General features: G+C 45.2%; 1 protein-coding gene across 1 annotated transcript in view; it reads right to left on the reverse strand.

The window, feature by feature from the left end:
• Positions 1-6580: 6580 nt before the first annotated feature.
• The window catches only part of LOC115593872 (Krueppel-like factor 7), a 64135-nt gene continuing 55680 nt past the window's right edge, over positions 6581-15035 (reverse strand). The window contains exons 5-7 of the mRNA XM_030437544.1: positions 14855-15012; positions 12568-12707; positions 6581-12211 (exon numbers count right to left, since the gene is read on the reverse strand). Coding sequence (XP_030293404.1) covers positions 12030-12211; positions 12568-12707; positions 14855-15012 — 480 coding nt within the window. The 3' untranslated portion in view covers positions 6581-12029. The remainder of the gene's footprint in view (positions 12212-12567; positions 12708-14854; positions 15013-15035) is intronic.

Consider the following 15035-nt stretch of genomic DNA (forward strand, 5'->3'; position numbering starts at 1 on the left):
GATGATGCAAACAATCAGCTGGGTCAGAACATCTGAGTGATGAACGTCAGAATATCTCATCTTGTGATGTCATCCAGTGACAGTCAGCCTTCAGTGCGGTTCAGGTCCAGGACAGTCAGAACCGCTCGCTCTGCTTCTGTAGTTCTGTCAGAGTAATCATTGGAATACAGATAAAGCTAACAGCTCTGGAAAACTTCAAGGGTTTTTTCAGTGCATGAACTTTTTTAGTTGCACAATCCAGAGTGGTGTTGTTCCCCAGAGGGATGTTTCACTCGGAGGATTGCAGTTCAGCGCTGCAGAATCAGTCGGACAAGTTTTAACAGGAGTCTCACTGGAGGAATGAGCGGCGAGCCGAGCAGCCGGCTGCAGCGGGCCGACAGCTGACTGATCAGGAGAGCGAGGCCAAACAAAATGAACCCAAACAGTAAATAAAAAAAAGGAACTGATCGGAGATAAACGGGTGAGTCATCGGCGAAAGAGGCTGCAGGACCGCTGCTGCCAAGAAACATCAGGAGAGGCTGCAAATACACAAAACAGAGATCTGCTCATCGACGCTCAACGCAGCGATGTTCAGAAACATGAATATCTCAAGTGATTAAAAGATTTAGAACTCATGCTCTGGGAACCATGAACGTCTGCACCGGTCTGTGCCACCTCATCTCGTAGATATTTATCTGGATGAGAGAGAAGTTTGATCTGCTGGTAGCTCAACATCTGAGGAGGCCAAACTACGGCCCCCCAGGTGGTGTGACGCTGGTGTGACGCTGGTGTGACGCGTTCCAACATCTGTACAGGTGACACCACTGGATGTCTTTAAGGAGATGTCAGGATATTTTCCTCCATGTCTGTGGAAACAAAACAGGATATTCTTGGTGAGTTATCGTAACATTTCCAGCCACGTTTCTGGGGAAAAAACTACTTTCAGTGAGACATCAAGGTTTTTTCTAGCAGCAAAACCAGGTATTTTGAGGCAAACCATGATGATTTCCTGATGTTAAGGTTGGTATGGATTTGTCAAATACATATAATTCTCAGGGGGTTCTGTTGTTACCTGCTCTGCTCTCCTGCCGTAGTTCAGCTGATGAGATAAGACAGAGGGGAGCCACTCTCGGTCCATCAGGTGTTTCCACCTCTTCAGCCTGACAGTGTTCAGAGTTCAGCTGCCTCGTGTCGAGTCCCTCCAGACTCTCACCTGAGCAGAGGTCTGACTAACAGAAGACGCCTGTGTGGGCGAGCAGAGGCTTCAACTCATGAACCAAACTCATGAAGAAGATTCAGTCGAACCGATGATCCCTCAGTTGTGTCTGATATGTGGTGACGTGCAGGAGATTTGAGGATATGACCGTCATGACGAACATTTAAACAAAGGTCACCTGGTCCGAGTGCGACATCATGTGTGATCTCGTGTCAGTCGGCCCGACTCCCTCTGTCTCGTCTGCTCGTCGTGCTCTCGGTGTTGCGTTGTATCGTTTGCCTGCAGGCTGAGTTTCTTTTATAATGTAGTTTAATCCTGTTTAAAGTTCAGACTCCTGTGTGGTCTCCGTCAGCGAGCAGCGCTGCGACATGACTCGACTTATTGTAACATGTCGAAAGTTTCTCAAACTGTTGAAACTTTTCGCCCTCCTGTTCACGTGTCCTCTCCACTGGATCCTCTGAGAGTCTAGAATCACAGATAGTTTACTAATCATCACAGATCATCTCAGTATGAAGCTGACTGAAGGGAAACTGACTCCAGAAGTGTTCATCACCAGCAGCAGCTTGTTTATTGAAACCTTCTTGTTTTCAGCTGCTATCAGAAGGATCTCGTGTTCGTTGTCAGACTCTTATCAGACTGATAACATCCGGGATGAACTGTAATGACTGACTTGTCTCAACAAAAGCCACTTGACATGTTTGGGATGAAATTCCTCTGATTGCTTCATCCAAGAAGCGTCTTATCGTTTCCTCACTCGTGCCAAGACGTGATGAAAACTGTAAAAGAAACAGCGCCGTCGCTGAGAGCATTCAGAGCGATGCTTTTGATTTCAAACTGCCACGTGAACCGCTTCCACTCTTCTTCAGAACTGGACAGGACCGGTATGGCCGTGTAAAGGTGTTGTTTTAAGCGCTTACATTTATGAGGCAGACAAAAAGCGTCCTGCAGCGGTGTCCTGCCCAGGTGGCATTCTGGAGGCCGGAGGAGGGAAACGAGCCAACAGAGCTGTCAAAACAACCTCAGAGCTGCAGACTGTGACTCGTCACTGAGACGTGTGGGGATCAGCTGGATTGTTCATCGGGCTTTGTGGTTTGACACAGAGCCGCTCGGACGAGACCCGCAAAGTCTTTACAGCACCGTGATGTCAAAACAATGTGTAGTGTGTAGAGGTGACGACACGGAGCGTCCACCTGTCTGTCTGTCTGTCTGTCTGTCTGTATATATAATGAACACGGCCTCAAGAAACCCTGATCTTCATCCATGATCGCAGCCTTGTTCATGTGAACCCACCCGTGCACTAATGTGGTATGAAAACATGTGTTTGGATGAAGGAGATGAGTATCAGTCTGTCTGACAGAGTTCCTGTCATCACACCGTGTCCTCATCTGTCCTCTGAGACGATCTTTAGATGTTTAGCACAGCTGGGAGATCAGATGGGAAGGTAACAAAGTACAAATACTTAGTTACTCTCCTTCAGTACATGTTTCCTGTCTGTGTACTCGAGTATCTGTGTGACTTCTCCTCTCTACATGTGAACTTTCTCCTCCTCACAGCTTCAGAACAGCCTCGTTACTTAAGTTTGATGCATCTGAGGTGAATTCTGGATTATGTGGAATGTGGAGAAAAGGCGTGTTAGTGTCTCGTATCTGCAGAGAGTTTCTGATTTTCTCTCAGACTCAACAATCAGCTGTCTTTGTGGTGTGAAACAAACTTCGCCAAGTTAAAACTGGACGTTTCTTTATGTTGCACTTCTCAGCATGAATCTGTGCAGATGCTCTGGTTGGTTCAGGCACAAAAACCACTTGGACAGAGTTATGGAACATCATGCTTTGTGTTTTCATAACCACAACAGCTGGAGATGCTCCCACTTCCTGTTTGAGGTCGTCCGTTCTGGTCGTCGCAGAAACGGCTGGAGCAGACTCGGCCTGTCGTCTGTTCGGCTGCTGTGTGAAGCCTCCTGTTATAAAAGTCTGCTGATAATCATATAATGGAAACATGATATAATATGTTGGTACACATGTCTGACTCTGGAGATGATCTCCAGCTGCACACGATCAAGACTGTCAACTCCAAGTCAGCAAGTTGAGCAAGAAAAGTTTTGTCAAGTTTCACAGTCACAGTCCCGACTTAAAGGGAGCGTCCACGCGCTTTTACTCACTCAGGAACTCCTTCAATAAAAAGAAAATGTAGCTGAACCTCAGCGAGGCTCAGAGCTCAGTTATTGTGATATCTGGATCGGGTGGCTCATAGAACATATTTACAGAGCGGCCATGAGCGTGTGTGTGTGTGTGTGTGTATGTGTGTGTTTGAGGTAAATCCACCAAACTATCCGAACTGGTTTAACTGGCCAAAAATAAAAAGAACGGTATGACTCATGAACAGGATCAGAGCAACAGTTCTGTCCTTTATCGTGTGTGTGTGTGTGTGCGTGTGTGTGTGTGTGTGTGTGTGTGTGTATGTGTGTGCGCGTGTGTGTGTGTGTGTGTGTGTGTGTGTATGTGTGTGCGCGTGTGTGTGTGTGTGTGTGTGTGTGTGTCCATCTGTATGAATCCAACGACTGGCACATTGTGTGTGTTAATGATTGGCCCGATCATGACTGCACGAGGCCAATAAACCCATTTAGAGCAAACGGCAAAGAGTTTCAATACACACACACACACACACACACACACACACACACACACACACACAGGTGTTTACGACTGTGTTCATGCACTTTGTTCTGATGGTTTTCATTCATCAGTCTGAGTGTTTTCCTCCTGTGTGAACTTTTCCTTTTGTGGAGCTGAGTAACTATTTAAGGAGAGTAATCCACAGAGTACATGGAGTGAATGTAACTGCTGATGCTGCCTCTTCCTCTCTGGTGGATTCCATCAGTTCACCTCCTATAATCTGTTCCAGCGCTCCCTCTAGTGGACGACATCCGAACCTGCAAGTGTCTGACGTCACTACAGCTGCTGCAGGGAACAGAGAGGACGAGTTTATTATCATGAATGTAATAAAAGTTCTGGAGGAGGAAAATAAAGTTCTACTGTACTTTTGTTTTCTGGTGATCCATTTTCTATTTCTGCTCCACATTATTTTCGCTCCTGTGTTATATTATTATTTTTCAGTACAAACTTTTTCAATGTCCAAGTAGAAGTAAAAAAAAATATATATATCTGTAAATATTTTTTATCAGAGATTGAAAACTAAAATTTAAAGATGTTTTACCCCCGAGAATTTTCTTTTTTCTTCTATGTGTGAAGCTGAGAAGACATTTTTTTTTCTCTCTACCAAAACTGTTTCCTCCACTCAGAGTTAGTTATCCAGAATGTTTTTGACCATGTGCTTTTTTTTTTTTTTTGCTCCATTTTCTCAGTCTGGTTTAAAATCTGTGTTTATGAAACCAAGTAGAAAAATAGGAGGAAAAGGTTTTGGCAAGAAAATAACTTTTTCTCCATAAAGAATGGGAAAAAAAGACATTTCAAAAACTTCACTTAAAAAAAAAAATGTTACAAAAATATATATTTGCATCTGTGAAATGGAGGATTTAGTTTTTTTGTTCAGGTTTTTTTTTTTTAAGTTAAGTTAGAGACAAAACATTCTTGGAATTTCAATTTTTTTTCACAGATTGAAAAAACAGTTTGAAAAAAATTAATTGCAGGAAAAAAATGTTTTTCCTCTTAAAGATTTGCCAATAAAAAAACATGTTTCTCTGGAAGTGTTTTGTCCCGAGGGGCAGGTGAAAAAAACATATTTTTTTTTTCATGTGTTAAAGTGGAAAAAAAAATATTTTTTTAAGGCAAACCTTTTTTTTTCTCCTGCCAAAACTTTCCCCTCTGATCAGTTTCACACAAGACAAAAATCTGTTTCTCCTAAATGAATATTTTCAGTGATTATGACGTAATAACTGGTGGGAACGAGAACTCTTTCCAAGTTCCTTAATTTTTTCATGTCTGTGATAACGTAACTTTTTTTATAAACTTTCTTGAAGAATCATTTTCTCGTGTGAAAGAGAGGAGAAAAAAACAACTTTTAATGTGTGAAACCGAGTTTTTTTTTATTTATTATTTTTATTTATTTATTTATTTTTACTCTTGCATAATTGTTTTCCTCCTTTTGATTTCTTATGACCTAAAAACTGGCGTGGTCATAACGTTTTGCCAGGAGAATCTTTTATCTTTCCAAGTTTCTTTCTAGCTATTTTTAAAACACTAACAGGGCGCTCACACCAAAAGCGATAAAATCGCCTGTGGTCGCTTTGGTCGCTCACATCACGTCGCTGCAGTCGCCTGTGTGGCAGCGACTGCAGCGACTGAAGAGACCGAAGGACGGGTCTTTCAAGCAGCAGGCATTTCCGCCTTTTTCCACCTTCGGAATCCAGATCAGCCGCCAATTGGCTGTTGCCGCGGTCGCGCCGCTGCTCATTTGTATAAAGTTGAGCGTCTGTCAACTTTCATCGCTCGCATCGCGTCGCTCCTCGTGGCCAGCGTAAATTGAAATAAATGGCAGTTGGTCGCCTCGGTCACTCAAGGCGCTTTTGGTGTGAGCGCCCGGTAAGAAGGCTCGACACGAGGTCAGGTCACACTCGGGGATCGACACTTTTTGTCTGCCTTGACGGCGGCGCACCGGAGATCCAGCTCCAACAGTGAGTAGTTCAAAAAGCTTCTTTTTAGTAAACTCTACAAACAATGTTCTCAATGCTCGTGTTCATGTGTAGAGACCCTGGTGATGCTACCAGCAAAGTTTCATGTTGTGTCGAGACTTCTTACTGTTTTAAAACAGAGATTTTGATGCTAGCATAAAAGTGTCCGTAGCACTCCCACTGAAAATTAGCTTGCCTGAAAACGAAACTACGGTAAATCTTAAAAGTGCCTCTTTCATCGTAATTATGCTTTTACACGAAGGTTTAACTCGAATTCAATCACAAATAAAGCCTCGATTGCTTTTTGATGAGAGTTTCACTTTAATTCAGCAGTTTTTTGAGGGGATTGTTGTGTTGGTAATATGAGGGAGGACAAGATTACTCACTGTCTTATTCTGTAATGATTTATATTCACAGTATTCAAAGTCACCAGATCCTTCATGTAATATAGAGTTTGTTAACCTTAATAAGGCGTCGTGCTCACTTTAGATTCAGTAGCTGCAAAAGACGTATATAAACAAGTTTTATTTACCAAATTGACAAAATTATTAAAGACTTAAATTCTGCCTCTCTCATTTTGATTTCATCCCAAACACACACACATAAATAAATATCACATCTCTGTATCACTAATAACCTTCTTATTTCTGATCCCAGGACTTTATTCAAATATAATCTGCCCTGTGTGACGACCCAGGTGAAGCCCGGAAATCACAACAGCAGCTAAATTATGAGAAACAAGACACAGACACGAGGCGTTAAATTGCACCAAAAACATTTTTTATTCTATAAAAGAAGAAGGAGGAAGGGGGGAAATAATCACAACTGTACAGGGAGAAACTGACTTTTAAACACCATGAGTCACAGTATCAAAAAGCTCACGTTTTCCTCACTGATCTTTACACATTTGTTCTGTACAATACAAAAAAAGAAACAAAAATATTATTAATAATTGTATTATTATAATGATAACTGCATTGCACTGAGTAAATATAGTACTGGCCCATAAGTTACTGCATTCAATAGAAAATACCTAAAGTTTGTGGTTTGCAGAGGAAGTGACTGGTGGCGAGTCGAGGCACACAGACGGACTCGGTCGCTGACGTCGCCCTCCGACATCGACCCGTCCCGTCTCAGTGGGGTCAAATTGTTTAAAAGTTTCACTGCCTGTTCACGGAGGAACGCTCCTGCTTTATACACCAACAGAAGATTCAGAAGAATACCGAAGGGGAAAACAAGCTTTCACAAACCGCAAGAAACCAACAGGAAGCAGGAAAAACACAAACACATGCATCAGTCTCCCCCCCGACGCCACTCAGTCCCACATCCTCACACTCACACCGAGGAGTTTCTCTCTCTAACATTGACGAGCAGAGCTGATCGTGTGCGTCAGGTTCAGAACGACTCGGACACGTGATGCTGCCTGGGGTCAAAGGTCGGGCGGATAAAAGAGCTGCTGCAGCTACATCACAGAAACACACCTTTCTCTTTCACCTCCGGGGGCTTAAAGCTGACAGCTTTAAGGTTTATTTGATTAAAGAAGGTGAACAGAAGTTTATTTTGATGATTGAAGATTTGCTTTAATGAATCTGAAGACAGAAGAAATGTTTCTTACTGCAGACAAATAAACTCTACAGTCCACTTTAATCTGTCAGGAGACACTCAGGATCAAACCTGGAGGCGACAAAATGTTGTATATCATGTTTATTTAAAGAAAACTTAACAAGGACATTTCTTGGTTGCTGCACTGGCAGGTTTGTTTTACTCTTCACAGGCAGGAAACACCTTGTTTTAAATCATTTTAACTCACTTTTGTAGTGGTTAACACTGAAGACGATCATCTATCACACGAGACTGAAGATCATTTCTTCAGCGCCACAAACAAAACCCAATAAATACGATGGAGAGGTTTTAACTGTGGCTGCAGCTGATCCCACCAGAAGTCAACGAGAAAACGTGTTTAGTGAGTTACTGAGAGGACGAGTCGACGTCCTGCTTCTTGGTTTCAGGAGCTCAGTGTGTGTGTCTGCATCCAGTGACCCTCACCTCGTTATATTCAATCAGTTTTGTGCATTAAGTCTTGATTTTCATCCTCAGTTGGTGTCTACCCTGTAAAGTTTTATCATTTACCACCTGAGTGAATTTCTTACACAATTACACGTGAATGATTTTGACTTCTGTGTTCAAATTTGACTCTTTTAAATGGGAGAAAATGCACGAGCATATCTGGATCGTCTGTTTTATATCTGTGAAGCTTTCCTGCGTTAGAGAAGGTGTGAAACAGGTCGGATGTGTTTGTATCCAAACAAAAGACAAATCAGGTTTTTTATTTATTATTCCAGTCCCTGATGGACCTGAACGGTTCTGGAGCGTGAGCGTGATAAAAACCCACCAAACGAAGTGTGTGAGCGACCGAACTAAACCTCTGATCCTGTGCATTAATATCACTCTGTTAATAAAACATGGAGCCCTAATTAATTGTCAGCAAGGGTTTTTTTTTTCATCAATGTTAAGGGAAACCCACCGTCACACACACACACACACACACACACACACACACACACACGGACATGCTCACCAACATCACTATAAGGAAACAAGAAGGCTACTCTCCATGCAACAAGTGTGCACAACACAAGTGGGACCAATTATCTTCTTCTTTTTTTTTTTCTTAAGAAACTACGAAACAAATCAGATCTGAAGAAATGAACACGTGATGAAACACTTTTCATCAAACCAACAGAGGAGGAAGAGAACGAAAAAGGTTTTTTTTCACATTATCTAGTCAGTGTTAAAAATAGAAATTCACCCGTTACATTTACTCTGCACTTTTTGATTATATACATTTATATACATGGATTTATCTTAATTATTTGTCATTGTCCTTAATGTCTTTATCAACAGTTTACAAAAGAAAGGAAATTGCAATCAAATGCATATACTCTTCTAGAAAGATGTGCTTAGTAACTATGTTGTTTTTTTTTTTAGTTGAAGCGAGGGGGAGGAGTTAGGAGGAGCGCCGCGGTTCACCGCAACAAACCCGATCCCACCCGACAGCCGACTGAATCAGCTCAGATCCTTCACTTCCTCTCACAGGTCTGATCCAAACATTCATTTTCTCTACCAGATTCAGTCGCTTGTCCCGGACGGATGTTTGTTTTGCAGCGTGCAGACCGAACGAGCATCCCGCCCGTTCACGTCGGGCGCTCGGCTAACAGGAAGCCGTCGCGTCCAGCTCAGGCGCCGCTCGGTGAAAAGGTCAGGTGTACGACGCCTCGCTCTCGTTGACGAGCTTTTTGAAATGACAACAACAACAGGAACTCCGAGTGGCTAACGAGAACACGTCGCTAAAGCAAAATGTGTCTTGCCTTTTGTCTTGTTTGTGAAGCGACACGTCAGGACGGAGAGAGGAGAGAGCCGTCGATCACTCGGCCTCTTCGTTGAGACATCAGGAGAGAATCGTTCTGCCTCCTTCAGGTCAGTTTCAGCGTCGACTTCGTTCAGCGATCGACGGCTCTCGCTTCAACACATCCCGACCTCCCTTTAAGGTTCTTGTTATAAACTACGTGAGCTGCATATCAGCAGTGCAACTACCAGCTAGAGCTTAACTACTGAGTTCAGAACAGCGCTTGGAGCGAGGTCTGCGTTATGTTGCATAATCAAGTTCAGTCCAGAATGGGAGCTGAGAACCAGCCCGCTTAAGACATGGACGCCGTGGGTCAGAGCGCGGGAGGGGATCAGTTCTGCTCCGACTGCTCCAAGGTAGTTTGAAAGACGTGCTGATTAGATATGGAGGTCAGCACGGAGGAGATATCAGGAGAGTCACGTCAAGGAAAAGGCTTCAAAACAAGATTCTGTTAGTTCTGGAGGCGTTAAATAAAGTTCTGTCACGATGAGAACAGTGGAAGGAGAACTGACCCCCCGTCTGGTACAAATGCTAGTGAGGAGAGCGCTTAGTTTCCCCGTGGTTTAAACTGCAGGCACTACGGACCCTGACAGCCCGACACAGTGCCTGGTTTCTCCCAGAACTTCTGACAGACGGCCAGCCGGGCCACTGTGACCTTCAGTGGCAGCCATGTTGGCTCCTTGTCCTGCTGCTCCGTGGTCGTCGTGAAGTTATAAAATCGGTGGAATATATGTGGCCGACTGTTTCAGCGAGATGGAGGCGAAACTTTCTGCTGCTGCAGAATCTGAACTCTCATCTACAGTTTGTTAAAGTTTGGACCAGATATTCTCAGTCCAGTCAGCAGAATTAAAGGTTGGTAAATCTTCTGACACGTTTTAACTTTCTACACGTCACGTTAGTTTACAAGTTGTGTGTTTATAAGACAATTTTCTCTCCAAATGAAACATAATTTATTAAAAGTCAGCTCAGCTCTGACACTGCAGTCGTCAGGTTCTGCTGGACAATCAGCGCCACGGAGGCTCACAGTCGGCCCGGCGGCGTCTGTCAGTGGTTCTGGTTTCGCCCTTTTACAGATTGACTTCAGTTATTAAGGCTCAACGGGCAAGAGGTAAAAGAACAACAAGTGCCCGGAACACACACTCGTAAAAATCTTAAATTCTGATTATGTGTTTGTCTCAAAACATGCACACACACTCATAGACAGACACACACACACACACACACGCAGGAAACACACACTCAGAAAAGCTCCCCTAGTCCCTGTGCGAGAGTTTTACTTGTAATCTCAAACTATTTGTGTCTCCTCAGTCTTTTTCACAGCCTCAGAACACAAAGAAAGGATCTGAAATCTAAAAAAAACAAAAACAAACACGATGCCATTCTGTTAAGAGCGCCGAAGCTGGCAAAGAAGAAGAAAAATAAAAACTGAAGGCCTTATTTCATAAAACAACAGCAACGACGACGACGACGACGCATAAAAAGCAAAAATACTGTTATTAAGAACCAGAAAGGAGTGTGTGGGGGAGGACACACGATAATGTGATTGATACGATGAAAACAAATGAATCTTTATAAAGTTCACAGTCTTGTAGCTCCCTGTACCACGGGAGGGAGGGAGGGAGGGAGAGGGTGAGGGAGAGGGGGAGGGAGAGGCGGGATGTAATAAACTACTTTAATATCTGAGCCTCAGACGTCTGACGTCACTTCAGCTGCTGCACATTCACTCAAACACCGACATGAGCAGAGGAGGACGTTCACAGCTGTTTGACTTCTGAGCCTTCATGGCAGGTTTTCACTGCACGGTGCGGCTCGACCCGGTTCTACCCGCTCTGTGTTAGTCTTTCTGTGTGAGAAGTTGTGGGTGGTACTGTCCGTTGTTAGACACGTCGGCGCAGTATGAGCGTAAAGATTGGCTTCAACGCTCTCAGAGATAAAATACAAAAGCACCTTCTTCTCTGCGTCCCACATTCTGACACGACGCACTGAACCGGTAGTTTTTATCGATGGTTCAGTCGGTGTTCAGCTAAGAACCCGAGGAACCGTCTGCAAAACAAAACCCAGAGAAGAACCTGGTTCCAAAGTGAGACGAGGCGGGTAAAGTCGAGCCGTGCCGTGCAGAGGAAACCTAGAATTTGGGCTGAAGATTAGAGACTGAATTTTTATATTTTTCCAGAACCGACTGTAATGATTTGAGTATATCAGAGGTTCTATTTACTGATTCTTGGATCAGATGGCAACAATTCTGAAAACAGTTGTTTCACAGTCAACAAACGTTCCACCTCTGGATGTGAACGTGACGTCGTTCAGAGAGAAGAGCAGCTGACGTGGCGTCCTGCTCAGACGCGGGACACACAGGTGACTCCTCCTCTTCCTCCTCTGTGGATGGATGAAGATGTGATGGATGGATGGATGGATGAACGTCCCTGCTGATGGATGTCCTTCAGTCCATCCTCCTCTGAAGTCTGCTGTGACGGGGGGGGTCGGGCTGGAGGATGCTGGGGAGGGCGATGTTCAGGGTGGACGGTGATGATGATGATGTTGATGATGATGAAGATGATGTGTTGAAACACACACAGTAAAAATCCTTTAACATCCACTGCACACACACACACACATTCCTGATATCCCTGTGATTTCAACATGATGAAGAGGAGGAGGAGGAGGAGGAGGAGGTGCAGTGTGTTCGTCTGCTGATGGGCTTCACATCCTGAAACAGGAAGTAGGTTCACCGGTACTGGATGTGCTGTGAGGGGCTCTGAGATGTCGGGGGGAGGGAGGGGGAGGGAGGGGGAGGTCAGAGTTCACATCATGACGTGGCGGCGGCGGTGCAGGGACAGGTGGTCGGACCGGGAGAAGGAGCGGTCGCACTCGGTGCAGCGGAAAGGTTTGATCCCCGTGTGCTTGCGGAAATGTCGAGTCAGCTCGTCGGAGCGGGCGAAGCGCCAGGTGCAGCCCTCCCAGGTACAGTGGTAGGGCTTCTCACCTGGAGGGGGGAGGAGACAAGGAGAGGAGTTAGGAGACAGGACGGGATGGGAGGGAGCAGAAGGAAGAGGAACGCTGGGATACTGAAGTTAATGTTGTGTTCAACTACATTTCCCAGAATTCCTCAATCAGCTCAGTAGAACTGGTCTCAGCCTCTCCTACAAATATTAATTCTACAATTAACTAATTAATTTCCCACCTCGGTTAGCTCAGTTAGCGGTTAGCTTACTTTAGCAACTAGAAAAACTCCCTGTGGTCCTTATTAAAGCTCCATGGACAGTTTGAAGACGTCTTAAATCTTAAATATAACTAAACATTAATGAATTGTTGCTGTTGCTGGTGTCGGTCTCGTCTCACCTGTGTGTATCCTCCTGTGGGCTTTGAGGTGGGAGCTCTTGGTGTAAACTTTTTTACAGCCTTCATAGTCACACATGTGGATCCGCCTCCTCTTGATGTCCGGTGAGTCTGGATCCACGGGCTCCAGGTCCATGACCGACCTGAGAGCAGGAGGAGAGAGTGGTGATGAAACATGGACCACAGTTTTGTTTTCTGACCTGTCGTTCTACATTCATGTGACGTGTTTCATCACCAGCACAACACAGCAAACCTGTCATCATCACCGGGCTCATGTGCAGGTGATGTCAGAACCACTGGGGGGCGTCAGAGAGTCGGACACAGCTGCACCACAGCTCCACTCCAGCAGGACTGGATCTCTCTTGTTTACTGCTTTTGTATCTGCTCATCTTTTATTCCCTTTTTCCTCCAACAAGACAGAATGTGACTGAAACCACCAACTCTTTTCTCTCCGTCTCCTCCCTCTTACACCACATTTACATCTTTATATATTCAACACTATATGAGATATTTATACTGAAATGTTAATCGAGTTGATTTGATCAAAAAAACAAAAAACCTCTCTCTCTGTCTCTCTCTGGAGCCTCTTTACAGGGAGGTGTGACGACAAACTGCATTACGAAACCATGTTTACACCCCAGTACAGGGACTGCCCTGCCCAGCAACACACACACACACACACCAACACACACGCAGGCACAAACACACACACACAGAGCAGATTACAGCACTAAGCTAACCGTCACCGCCCACACCCTGAATTTCAGTTAGAGTCAGACGGCCTCGCCCACTGGGTGTGGCAGCAGCTCTCTCCTGATTTACTAATAAACACACTGGACACACACACACACTCTCTCACACACACACACACACTCTCTCTCACACACACACACACACACACACACACTACTGTGCTGGTAAGAGCTTCCATCACCACACAAACCTTCACTCAGCAGCCTGTCAAATGTCCAAACTTTACTTGACAGGACCAAGTGGCCTCAGTTATGAAGCACTGAGCACACACACACACACACACACACACACACACACACACACACACACACACACACACACTTGTCTCCGTGTGATCCGGCCCGGGTGTCTCCGGCGCTGTGCTGAGGGTTATGTAAGGTTATATAAGAGTCCAGTGGAGGCAGCGCTGCAGTAATGTAATTAGTCAGAAGGCTGCAGGGGAGGGAGGATCCACACAGAGACTGCATTTCCCACAATCCCCTGCTGTGCATTAGTGTCTCTCTCACTGGCCTCACATCACTGACTTTGACAGTGAGATTACATCATCTGCAGTTTAATGTGCTGTTGGCAGATTTATAGTGGAGGTGATACTCTCTGCACCGCGACGGTCTGCACCACGTCAGGCGGAGTTTTATTACGAGTACACAGTGTTGTTGGAATAGTTCAACATCATTAGAAATAATCTGTCCAGATACTGGATACAGGAGGAAGCAGCTAACCTGGCTCATAGACCACCATGTAGTATGTTGTGCATCACACACACATCTGAACTAACTGAACAAAAATCTATAAAAACATGTAGAAAAAAGATGGATGTGACACAACATTTGTAATTTACGAGCTACCCCTGAACGCATCGCTCCAGTCAACAGAAGCAGGCAGCCGTTTACAGCCGGTCAAAGTCCAACAGTCTGACAGACCTCCAGTTTTAAGGCCCAGACGCACCGACATTTAAGAACCAGCAGCGGTGAAAGCCAACTGCTGCATCGCCTCACGTCTGGGCCAGAAACCTGCACCTGAACGCACCACGAGGACCACAGCAGACGGCTAACTGTTGCGTACGTTCTGCGGCGGCCTGAGAGGAAACATCTCTCTGCACCACCAGGGGGCAGACGACTGGATCTTCAGGTGTCGCCTTTTTGAATAACGAAAACAAACTGTTGTTGGATTAAATCTGCGTTTTCTGTCACTTCTCATCAAGAATATGTCTGATAAAAAGTTGTAATAGTCACTGGTGAGGAGGAGAATCTGCAGCAACGGGCCGAGGCTTTTATTCTCTCCTCACACAGACTTATTTGGTTCTTTAAGAGCCAATCAGAGTGATTTCTCTCACCGACGAGCTCTGACACCACCTCAACATGCTCAGTCAGCTGAAAAGCCACCGACAATGGCCGACTGGTACCGACAGTGCAGGACACACCGCAGAGCCGCGGACGCTGAACGACGGCCCGACACCGGCCCGCAGCGGGAGTCCAGTTGGAGACAGCTGTAGTTCTGGACGACGGGGACATGACTTCATATTCTGATGTGGACTCACCCTGCGTCAAGGCTCTGGGCGCTGAGGGAGGCCGATCCGGACTCGGTGCCGCTCTCTGCATCACTGTCACTCTGATACTCCACCGGAGACGTCGAGCCCGGCTTGATGCGAACTGCAGAGAGGACAGGATGGATGGAAGGGGTGGAGGAGAGAGAGAGAGAGAGCCCAAGAAGAGATGAAT

The sequence above is a fragment of the Sparus aurata genome, chromosome 13 (assembly GCF_900880675.1).
Source record: "Sparus aurata chromosome 13, fSpaAur1.1, whole genome shotgun sequence".
In the NCBI taxonomy this organism is placed as follows: Eukaryota; Metazoa; Chordata; class Actinopteri; order Spariformes; family Sparidae; genus Sparus; species Sparus aurata.